The 11,779-nt window shown below is 54.8% G+C and overlaps 1 protein-coding gene across 6 annotated transcripts in view; it reads right to left on the reverse strand.

Moving 5' to 3' along the window:
- ARID1B (AT-rich interaction domain 1B) overlaps window positions 1-11,779 on the reverse strand; it is a 301,939-nt gene that overhangs the window by 13,377 nt on the left and 276,783 nt on the right. For all 6 annotated transcript variants that reach the window (XM_060205256.1, XM_060205257.1, XM_060205255.1 and 3 more), the window contains 5 exons: window positions 10,424-10,562; window positions 9,747-9,919; window positions 5,332-5,482; window positions 3,429-3,525; window positions 1,163-1,898 (listed from right to left, as the gene is read on the reverse strand). In XM_060205256.1, the coding sequence (XP_060061239.1) occupies window positions 1,163-1,898; window positions 3,429-3,525; window positions 5,332-5,482; window positions 9,747-9,919; window positions 10,424-10,562 (1,296 nt within the window). The remainder of the gene's footprint in view (window positions 1-1,162; window positions 1,899-3,428; window positions 3,526-5,331; window positions 5,483-9,746; window positions 9,920-10,423; window positions 10,563-11,779) is intronic.

The following is an 11,779-nucleotide window of genomic DNA, read 5'->3' on the forward strand; positions in this document are numbered from 1 at the left end:
GACCTTTCAGAGCCTCAGGCAGGAAAGGTGTTTGGCATCACCACTGTGCTGTCTTCCCAGCCCCTTCTGCACTTGTTCACCTTCGGGGCCCCATGCATGTGTGATCTCATCGCTGCAGGTCGACTTTTTGTTTGTGTTGTGCTCACGACAAGGCAGCCGAGAGACAGAGATGAGAGACAGAGATAGGAGAGAGACAGAGAGAGGGAGAGAGACAGAGAGGGGAGAGACAGAGAGAGGGAGAAGCACTGTAGCAATGACCCTCCTCACTGCTGTAGCACTTTCCACTTGGGGTGTGAGGGCTTGAACCTGGGCCGTGTGTGTGTGTGCGCGCGCGTGTCGGGGGTGCGGCTGTCCAGACAGGTGAGTTCGTTCACTGGCCTCGTCTTTGAGCTGACCTGTTTTTCAAAGTCCCTAAGTTGGCAGGTAATGACTTTATCCTAGAACAGGCAGACTTCCTTTGAAAACCAGCTGCACGGGACCAGCCTGATAGTGCGCCAGGAACACAGTCTGGGTCTGAACCTGGGCCCCACTGCACTGGAGGAAGCTTTGGTGCCATGGTCGTTCTTACTTTTTATACCTTACTATTATTATTATTATTTTTATTTCATAGGACAGCAAGGAATGGAGAAGGGAAGGGAGACAGAGAGGGAGAGGGACAGACCGGCAGCATTGCTTCACCACTGAAGGCAGGGAGCGGGGACCTGAACCCGGGTCCCTGCGCATGGTGACATGTGTGCTCAGCCAGGTGTGCCACTACTTCCCTCCCCCTTCTATCTCTGTCTCTGTCTGAAGAAGTCGGCCTGGAGCGGTGAGGTTCCGATGACAAGCCAAACCGAGGGAAAGAAGCGCGGCTTAAAAGCAGACACAGGCGAACAGTGTGGAGAAACTGTGCTCATGGCCAGAACAAGGGGAAGGGAGGAAGCAGCTTCTGACTGGGAGGCCCTGGGGCATGTCAGAGGCACACAGCTGTCCCCACAGATTCGATGACCGCCCCCCCCCCCCCCCCGCCATGTCCCCCAGGGGCTCCGAGTCGGCATGCTGCTGCCCGGATGGCACGGCTGCTTTAACCGAGGCAGAAACGGTTTCTCAGGCATCCATGAGCCCTGAAGTCCCCGAGGACGACGTGCTTGGTGACAGTCAAGTCTCGGACCCCCAGGCTTACCGATATCTTTTGAGGTAATCTTTCGCCTTGGCTTCAAGACCGGCTGGGAGGCTTCGACGGAACCCGGGGGGAAGGTGATCTCGCGCCGGATGGGGGGCGGCTGGGGGGGTGGCCCGGCACCCTGGGAGGTGGGGGCGGCGGGCAGGGACTTCTGCATCTTCATGGTGGGCAGGAAGGGGGACTTGCTGGGCGACATGCGGCTCTCCAGGGCGCGCTGGAAGGAGGCTGGGCTGGGCGCCCGGGAGCTGTGGTTGGGCAGCGAGGGGGCCGGGGGGTAGGGGGGCTGGGCCGGTCGCGGCAGGGGGGCGGCGGGGGCCAGGTAGGGCTGTCGGGGGCCGGGGCCGGGCCACTGGCCGTCGTGGTTGAGCCTCTGCTCGGTGCCCAGCAGCTCGTCCTGGCGGCCCGGGTAGGGGGCCCCCTGTGCACCCGTGGGGCCCTGGCGGCCCGGGTAGGGGTAAGGCATCTCGTTGCGGCCGGCCCACAGGGCCTGCGGGGGACCCTCGGCCGCGGAGGGGGGCAGCGGGCCCCCCAGCATCTGCGGGCCCAGCCCGGGGGCCGGCCGTTCTCGGTAGGCGTAAGGGTACTGTCCCTGCAGCCGCCGTTCTGGCCCGGGGTACGAGCCGCCATACTGGCCGTAGAGCTCGGGCTGCTGGCCGCCGTACTGCATGCTGTGCACGTCGCCCTCATGCCGCTTGGCCGGAGGCCCATACATGCTGTCCAGGTGGCGCTTGTAGTTCTGCGGGGGCGGAGGGGCAGGCGAGGCACGAGACAGGGGAGACAGACAGACAGACAGACAGAGAGGGAGGGAGGGAGGGAGAGAGAGAGAGAGAGAGAGAGAGAGGCGAGTGAGGCACTGTGAGGCAGAGAGGAGCACGCAAGGCCGAGGGGGACACCCATGCCTCCGCCTTCACAGTCCCTCCGTTTGGCCCTGCAGGCCCTACTTGGCACAAAGCTCTCTGGGAAACTGGCCTGGGCACTTCTGTGACAGTAGGTACGGCCGCCCGGCAGGGGTCTCAGCATGGAAGCGGGGCAACGTCACACTGGCACAGCCGCACACCAGCCCCTGAGCGCGGCCCAGGCCTGTGCTGGAGACGTGCAGCACCCTGCACTGGGGGCTGAACGGGGAGAACGCCTGCCTTGCCTGTGTGCGGGCTCTGGGTTGGATCTCCTACACCGTACAAAAAGCAAAGAGGGATCCCTTAACGGCCCCCGCCCCCAATCTCCCTTTATGACAGGTCTTAGACTGGAACAACTGTTTCTGAGCTCCAAGGGGCTGCGCATCTCAGAAAGCTTGGTCTCTCCACGTCTGCAGGGGCGAAGGCTGGGGGCGGGAGTGTGTCATGCCACCCAGGACCCTGGAGCTGAAGGGACACATCACAGGCTGTTGAGTAAGCGCCGCTATCTGAGATATGCGCCTCTCATAAGATGATCTATATTCAAGGAGTGCAGATTGCAAACCTAAAATACGTTAAAATAGTAAAACAATTTGATGGGCATTCAGATTTATGAGATAAAGAATATATGAATCTGTCAGGTATCTCATCTGTAAGATATACTATGTCTTATGTGTTAGTCAGTTTTAAGAGAGAGATATATGCTTTACCTATCTTATGTACACCTGCCTTATATCTCACATATAAGATGCTCTTATATGAATCTTTTTTTTTTTTTTAAATTAGTTTTACTAGAGAGCACTGCTCTGGCTTATGGTGGTGTGGGGGATTGAACCTGGGACTTTGGAGCCTCAGGCATGAGAGTCTCTTTGCAGAACCATTATGCTATCTACCCCGCTCCAGACGTTCTTATATATTACACCTTATATATTTATGATTTTCATTGGCACACATTAATGAGACATATAAGTCAGTATTTTATAAATACTATGTGAAGTGTGATTTCCTAACAGTATGTAGCCAGGAGTGTGTAGTATCTCAAGCTGTTTTTCTTACTTGGTCTTAATAAAGTATATTGGCAGGGGCCTGGCACACCAGGCAGAGTGCGTGTGTTACCATGCACACGGACCCAGGTTCAAGCCCCCGGTCTCTACTTGCAGGGAGCAAGCTTCATGCGTGGTGAAGCAGGTCTGCAGGTGGCTCTCTGTCTCTGTCCCTCTCTATCTCCCTTCTCCATGTCCATCTCTACACAAATAAAACAGGCAAACAGAAAGGTGCTAAGAGCGTCTGTTGTAAAAGGTGACATTTGAGACATGCTCCTCTGAGGAAGAAGGACCCAACTTGGCACAGCCGCCCCCGCCCAGAACACTCACCGGCTGCTGCGGGTACAGGCCAGGCTGGTGTCCTCCGTACGGCGGCTGTCCTGAGGGGGGGCCTTGGCCTGGGTACTGCTGCCCATACGGCTCATGCCTGGGGAGAGGCATGTGGAGAAGGCTTCATTGGCATGAGGCCGCAGGCCCTTCTGGAATCCCCTCGGCCCGGACGCCCGGCGGTACCCACAGAACACCCTCCCTGGGAGGCTGCCCACCTCCTGGTGGCAGAGGAGTCTGGGCGGGCCGGGCTGCACTCCTGGCCTTTGAGGATGGGCCCCGCCCCGGCACCCAAGCCAGCCAGGAGCGCCTAGGTAGTCAGAGGCCACGGAGAGGATCAAAGGGAACCTCAGAACGCGGAAAACGCCGCCCTGCCCTTCTCCCTTCCTTCCTCGCAGGAGTGCCAGAGGCTGGGCTCTCTGGAAGGGGTACTTCCAGAGGGATCCGAATGGCACTGGGTGGGCTGGGTGTGCAGAATGTCCAGGTGTGGGGCTGGCAAGATGGCCTAAGAGCTCCAGAGGATGGTACAGGGCGTTGTCATGTGCCCGTCCGTCCCCATTACCCTGGAGGGAAGCTCGGGATGTGCTGTCTTTATCTCTCCCTCTCTATCTGAAAAGTCAGCCCGGGTTAGGAAAGCCAAACAAACAAACAATAAAATAAAATAAAATAAATACTTCCTGAAGAGAAGAAAGAATATCCCAAGGAGAAGGGCTGTCTAGAAATAAAGTCAGAGGCGGGGAGGTGGGGGAGAGAGCATGATGGTTCTGCAAAACACTTTGATGCCCAAGACTCTGAAGTCCTAGGTTCAATCCACAGCAACACCAGATGCCAGAGCTGAGCTCTGGTGAGAGAGGAGAGAGTGGGTCAGCGGCAGCTTGTCTGCACCCAAAAGCCTGCCCACATCACTCCCCTAGGAAGGTGCTCTGCACCTCTCAGACACTTGAGGAAAGTGCCTGCCTCCCATCTTGTGAAGAGTAAATTTGGGGGCTAGGCGGTGTAGCTGGCTGAGTGTACCTGTCATCCCACAGAGGCATCCAGGCTCAAGGCCCTGGTCCTCGCCGGCAGCGGGGGCAAGCTTTACTACTGGTGACGCAGTGCTGCAGGTGGCGCTCTGCTTCTCGGTCTCCCAACCCTCCCAGTTTCCCTCTGTTCGATGGAATGAAATATATGTATTTTAAAGTAAACCTGGGTTTGGGGGGTTAGCATGGCAGTCATACAAACAAGACATTCATGCATGAGGCAGCAAAGGTTCCAGATTCAATGCCCAATACTGCTATAAGTCAGAGCTGGGCAGTGCGCTAGGAGGGGAAAAAAGGTAAATCTGGTAGCCGGGTAACAGCTCACCTGGTAGAGCACACACCCTGCCTAGTGTGAGGCACAAGTGAACCTCATGCACAGCACCCATGGAGGGTGGGCAGGGCTGTGGGGTCTCTCCTCTCTCAACACCATGGACAGCACCCAGGGAGCCCCATGGAGGGTGGGCAGGGCTGTGGGGTCTCTCCTCTCTCAGCACCCTGCACAGCACCCAGGGAGCCCATGGAGGGTGGGGCAGGGCTGTGGGGTCTCTCCTCTCTCAGCACCATGCACAGCACCCAGGGAGCCCCATGGACCATGGAACAGGCTATGGTCTCTCTCTTATTCTCTTTCTCCTTAGGCCAATCCTCCAAAAACACAGAATAGAAAACCTGCACTAGAGGTGGCTCACTGGCATTAGACAGGAGTGAGGACCAGGGTTCATTACACATCACACACATACACACACGCCCCTGATATACTTGGCTGCCTGGGGACAAGGTCCAGGGTCCTGTTCTAGTCACCCAGCACCCAGTACCCACAGGGGTCAGGACAAGACACTCTCCATGGTCATCTGGAGCCAAGAGACAGGAGGAAAGGGATGGCCACTCACCTCCGGTCATAGCCAGCTCCGTAGGGGAACTGCTGCCGCTGGCCCATGCCCAGACCAGACATGGCTCCTGACGGGTTTTGGTTGTACATGTCCTGTATGCTGCCGGCGGCCATCTGTCCTTGCGTCATGAAGGGCTCGCTGTTTGCAGGCACTGTAGATGCGAGAATGGAGGGAGAGTCAAGGCTGTGAGAAACCCTTTCCCATCCAGTCCTTCTTGATCTTCAATACCACATGGCAGCACCATGGACAGCACGGGGGGGGGGGGGGGGGAGAGGCTGTGGGGGGGGGTCTCTCCTCTTTCAGCACCAAGGACAGCACGGGGGGGGGGGGCTCCATTAATGGTGGGGCAGGGATGTGGGGCACTCCAGTGACACAGTGTGGGCTCTAGAGCTGAGAGGGGCCCCAACACTGTCCCATCCTCCAGCCTGTGGCCTGTGGGAGCCCCATACTCAGGAGGGGCACGGCTGAGAGCCATGTTATGGGCTCTCCATAGTGAGGTCCCTGGAGACCCTGCCCCTGTCCCTGCCCCTGCCCCTGCCAGCCCCATCAGAGGTGGTCACTTGGTGGTCTACCCTCCCCTCCTCTCAAGACAGCCAGCCAGACCAGGGGGCCTGGTCCTACCACAGCAGGGACCTGATTCTGCAGAGGGCCTCAACAAACCTGGAGAGGACCCTAAGCTGAAAACCCACCAAACCTGGAGAACGTGCGCGCGCGCGCGCACACGCGCGCGCGCACACACACACACACACACACACACACACACACACACACACACACGTTTTGCCTGAAGCCTCGATGTTGGCAGCACCACACCCAGTGACACGAAGAGCCAACATGGGCCCGGATCCCCACTTTTGGGGTTCAGATGGGGCGGGTCACACCCTCTCATGAAATACATCTCACAGGCTGGGGTGGGGGAGGGGAGCAAAAACATCACCCCCTCCCATCGACGGACTCACACCAAGGCCAGGAGGAAGAAAATTACTAGGGAGTTAAGAATAGCTCAGGCAGGGGTGCGTGGGGACCATTTCTCACTGGGGGATGCTGCCAATTAGGTCGGGCATGATAATGAGTGTGGGCTCCGAGCCTGGAGGAAACTGGGTCAGGCCCAGCACCTAGCCTGTGGGCGAATGGCACATCTTAATGTGGGTTTTAATTGGTACCCGTGCCGGCCCCTCTCTCTGGCTGGTGGTAGGGACTTTGAGACACAGGCTGATTAAAATCTGGGAGCTAGGGGAAGGCTGAGCTGGGACAGGAGGTGTGAGAGAGGAGAAAGCATCTACTGAGTTGTTGAAAAAGTTGTGGCATCTCTCTTTTTTTTATTTTAAATGCAAAAAGACATCATGAGTTTTCTGGCAAACCCTTCAAGGACTTTCTCTGACTCTGTCTCTGTGAGTGAGGGCTGGTTTTGAATTCCCTGTTTTATAGATGGAACAGCAGAGGGAGGGGGTTAATTAACTGGCTGAATTCCCTGATACACAGAGCCCTTAGAAGTCAGTGAGGAAAAGGACAAATTAAAAAAAATGGGCACGGACATAAATGGACAGCCAAATGGAGCAGGACAACAGAAAGGTGGGAGCTCAGGGCTGAGTAAAAGCCTAAGTCGGAACAATGGCTACGCAACAGAGCTGGTGAATATAAAACTGGTAATGGCTGGCCTGAGTTTAGCCGGTGCTGAGGACACCCACGCTCGGCTGTCAGATACAGCCTCTGGGTAGGTCCCCGGAAGGGTTCACAAGAGTTTTTGAAATCAAGTTCCAAATACTACTAATTAATTTTCCCATTATTGTCAGCTATTCAGAGTCTAAAGAATGTGATACGACACTAACAAAATGTTCCTTCTAGCGTCTTTCAGCGCTAAGAAAAATAGCTTCCGTTAACATTCACCAAACTTTTGAATTTCTGAGCTTGTAGACTTACTGCAAACTCTGCAGAATCTTACCGGGGATAAACAGCTCAGAATCTTTGTCAGGAAAAGTTATAGATTACCTTGCCTTATACAACAGATAATTTGAAACAATGTATTTGAAATATACATATGTATGTATGAAATAAATAGCAAATGTTAAATAAATGGGTGTGCTCAGTATTTAAAAATTTGAGGTTTTTTTTTTTTTTTTTTTTCCCTTGCTTGCTTGTTTTGTTTCCATTAACCCATAACACTTGCAAAAATGAAGGCTTTGGGCTCTAAGCTCCTCTCTGCTCCATACAACACACTGAGGTCTTTGGGTTTCCCTTGACGTTATTATTTAAGGGGTTCCAAGAACAAGTGTGTATACAGATAACATTCACTGTTTCTCTGGGTTCTTAAGATGGACATTCACAGCATCTCTCAGTTTCACAGGACCCAACTGCACTGGGAGGAACTGGGTGTCTTGCCAAGGAGCTCCGTGAGCCCTCGGGACTAGCTGAGAAGGTCCTGGGAAGCAGCACTTAGTTCAAGCTTGGCGGAGCCCCCAACTGGTCAAAGCTGGTCACGTGACCAAGCCCACCCTCCTGGGAGGGGACCTCTGGGCTCCGACTCTCAGGGGCGCACTGCATTGGGGCTCCCCAAGGTGCCACCCAGCGAGGGCACTGGCAACAACTCACACCAGTTCAACATTGCTCTCTTTTCACTTCCTGTTTCAATATGGAGCCAGAGAAGGAGCTCAGGGCCCCTGGCATGGGCAGCACCAGTTAGTGGCCCTCCAGGCCTGGGCATTTTCCATTTATATTTCAAGAGCTGGAGACAGAAAGGAGGAAGAGCGAGGAGAGATATACCACAGCACCACTCCGCCACCCATGGATCTCCCCTGGTACTGCTCACATGGTTCCCACATGGTACTCAGACTCGAACCCAGGACTTCACATGAAAGGCACTTTATACCAGTTTAATCCCCCTTCCTTCCTTCCTTCCTTCCTTCCTTCCTTCCTTCCTTCCTTCCTTCGACAGCAGAGAAGGCACTAAACATTTGCATGTTATACATGGAGCTGAGGAGAGCAGAAGCCTAGATGGTCTGCGTCAGAGCTCTGTAAGCTCTGGGATTCATGGGCAGGAAGGAAAAAAACCCGCCTACCGTCAGCTAATGTCCACCAGAGGCTCTCGCCTTTCTCCCATTGTGTCTGTGTGGCAGCAGCTGGTACCAGCCAAACTCACACCTGGTTCCATCCCTTTGCCCAGCTCCAGACGTCCAGTCCACCAAGGCCCATCCTGGCACGTGCTGCAAAACCCTCTGCTCTGCATTTGCTCCCCTGCTTGTCCATTTCCCAGGAGTCCACAGGGAAGGGGAGGACGTCTCTGTCTCTGGATCACCTTCACTGGGCTCTTCCTCCTTGGCCTCCTCACTCCACCCACCAGCTACGGAGCACTCGAGAGGTCCCACATCTCTCCCCAGTGCTGGCATCTGGCTCCAACCATCACCTCTGCTCTGGTCAGGAGGCTTTCCCCACACCTTCAGACAGCCAGCTCTGTACTTTATTCATCTCTCTCTCTCCCTCCCTCTTTTTATTTTTCAATGGGCTTTTTTCTCTGTCCAGCAAGAACTTTCCTTCAGGCTAACCACCTATTTCTAAAGACAAATGGGTTCAACAAGTGGGCTCTTTATTTTAACCAAGAATCCAGTCATGTCACTTCCTGTCTAACCTTCACCAGGGCCACTTCTTGTTCACCATCTTTCCACCAGGGACACATCCTGTCCACCAACCTCCCACAAGGGCTACTTCCTGATGCCTCTTTTCTGGGGGGGGGAGAAAGATAGGACTTGTCAGCACACAAGGGCCGAGGCCTCCACTGCCCTGGACTGCAGGCAGCCATGTCTGGGCCCTCGGACACTCCATTCTGCCCCCATGCTCTTCTCTGAAGCGCCTCCCCCTTCCTCAAAGCTTTGTTGGGTCTCCACTGATAGCTGCCACCCTCTCCGAGCCTCCCCTCCTGACCACTCTCTTTAAGATTTTCCTCACTCTCATCTAACATCCTTCAGTCATTATATAGATGTGGTTTAACTTTGTTTGCTTCCCTCCTTCCACAGAGAATGCCAGCCCCACGCGGGGCCGGATGACTTGTCCGCTTTGTACCCGATGCAGAGCCCAGGACCAGCCCACGCTCTATGGCACTCAGGACTCCACTAGTCGGAGAATTAAGATGCATGGCACTCAGGACTCCACTAGTTGGAGAATTAAGATGCACTCACAGCTGTCACCTGCCAGCCACTCTCCCTCTGGGACCCTGTTCATTTTCTCAGTTCTCATGACACCCCTAAGTGGGTCCTAGGATGGTGCTGTGGCCCAGACGAGGAAACCAGGGCCCAGAGTCAGCACTCAGGACTTTCTCCAGGGCCGGGGATCTGGTGAGCAGGAATCTGTCTCTCCGGGGTCGGGGGTATGGGTGGTGAAGGTGGAGGGAGCAACGTCCCCAGACCAGGTCCCTTCGTGCTCACCTTTTCTCATTCCCCCAAAGGGGTCCTTGTTGGGTTCGTAGGGCATCCTGCCCATCACATCTGGCATGCTCATGCCCTGCTGGTAGGGGGCGCTTGGAGTCATGGAGTTGCGCTTGGGGAAGGCCGGGTCACTGGCGTCGGAGAACGGGTCGTGTACACTGACTGCGCTGCTCCTGCAGAAGGGAGAGCATGGAAGCCTGCCTCGCCATCGGGGCTCTGCCCCCCAGCACACACTGACACAGAAACAAAGCCAAGCTGGACACCCGTGAGCCCATCTCATCAAGGCAAAAATCACTGAGTGTGGTGGAGGGGACTGCACCAGCGCTAAGGACTCTGGGGAAGGAGGGCAGGGAGAGAAGGCTGGGGGACTTTGGGGTCCTGGTGCAGGGTGGTGGACTAGGCCCCAACTTCGGGGTGAGAGTGTTTTGTACACACCTATCATGGCCGGATGAGGAATTTTACCTGTGGTTCAACGATTGTACTATAAACCATTAGCCTCCTAAATAAAGTGATTAAAAAAATAACAACAACAATATGATGGTTGAGGATGGTACTGAAATGAGCCATCCACCTTTCCAAACTCTCCAAGAAGAACGCCTTGGAACTCGGCTGCAGAAAAATGACGAGAGAGACACACAGCTGATTTGGTCCAACCCACGGGGACGTCCTTCACTGACCTTCCGCCCTGCATCGGGGTCATTGGCCCGTGAGGGGTGGAGGCTGGGGTGGGTGGCTTCAGGTCGCCTGGCACCTCTGCCGTGGAATTGCTGCCAGTGGACTGGGGCGTCTGCGGGCCTTGCAAGGATCCTGAGTTAGCTGAAGGACCAGGAGGAAAGGGGAGGAGAGAACAGAGGTCATCAGAGGAAACTTGGCCCCCACTGGCTTGTAGGGGAAGAAAAGAGAAGCAAGTATGATCCTCTTAGAAACAGCAGCAACTCCAGCACCCAGTCCGAGTCAAACTAACTGTTCCCTCCCAGTTCGTGGTGAAAGTCAGCAGAAGTACTTATTTACTTATTTATTTATTTAATTTTGCCTCCAGGGTGTCTGCAACATGAATCCACTGCTCCTGGAGGCCTTTTAAATTTTTTTCCACCTTTTTGTTGCCTTTGTTGTTTCATCGTTGTTGTGGTTTTTATTATTCTTGTCATTGATGTCATTGTGGTTGGATAGGACAGAGAGAAATGGAGAGAGGAGGGGAAGACAGAGAGAGGGGAAAGAAAGACAGACACCTGCAGAACTGCTTCACCGCCTGTGAAGCGACTCCCCTGCAGGTAGGGAGCCGGGGGCTCAAACCAGGATCCTTACGCAGGTCCTTGTGTGCTAACCCGCTGCACTACTGCCTGACCCCCAGAAGTACTTTTTAGTTAACTGAACACACACATACTTCACTTCTGAGCCTCTATCTTTTTGACCCTCCCCCCCCCAAAAAAAAAAGTGCTTTTTAGGTGTTTATCCTGAGGGCGAATAATCTAGTATTAAGGAAGGTCGAGGGCAGAGCAGCATTTATTTCAGTGTTTGCCATGGAGAGCGTCTAAGGGCTGTGGAAGTGAGGCCTGATGTATCAATTTGATGGCTAGAAAAGTGAGTTCTGGGGCTTCCTGAGGCAACGAGAAATGACAGCGGAAAAGCAGTGCGGCCAGTGGGTACAGGACATCAGGACATTCCTACAACTCCTCAGTGTCTGGCAGCATCTTCGCTCTGGGGCTGATGGGACGCTCCTGGAGGGAGCTGTGTGGAGAGTCTGGGGTGTGCTTCCTGTCAGCGGAGTCTGAGGAGGATTTGGCTCTTCCTCCAATCATCTTAGGACGGGAGTGCCTGGAACTGAGCAGAGCTTTCTCAAAACTTAGGTGGAATTCTTGGTGGGGGGAGAGAGAGAGGTCTAGGGAAGGGGTAAGGACAGGGAAGGACAGCTGATCTCCGCTGAAGGGGAAAGGCTGCCTATCTGGCAACACTGAAGGTGCAGAGCCATCAGGCGTTGGCCTCGCTTGCTGACCGGACAGACACTGTGTGTTCCGTGAACATCTCAGATGAGC

The sequence above is a fragment of the Erinaceus europaeus genome, chromosome 13 (genome assembly GCF_950295315.1).
Source record: "Erinaceus europaeus chromosome 13, mEriEur2.1, whole genome shotgun sequence".
In the NCBI taxonomy this organism is placed as follows: Eukaryota; Metazoa; Chordata; class Mammalia; order Eulipotyphla; family Erinaceidae; genus Erinaceus; species Erinaceus europaeus.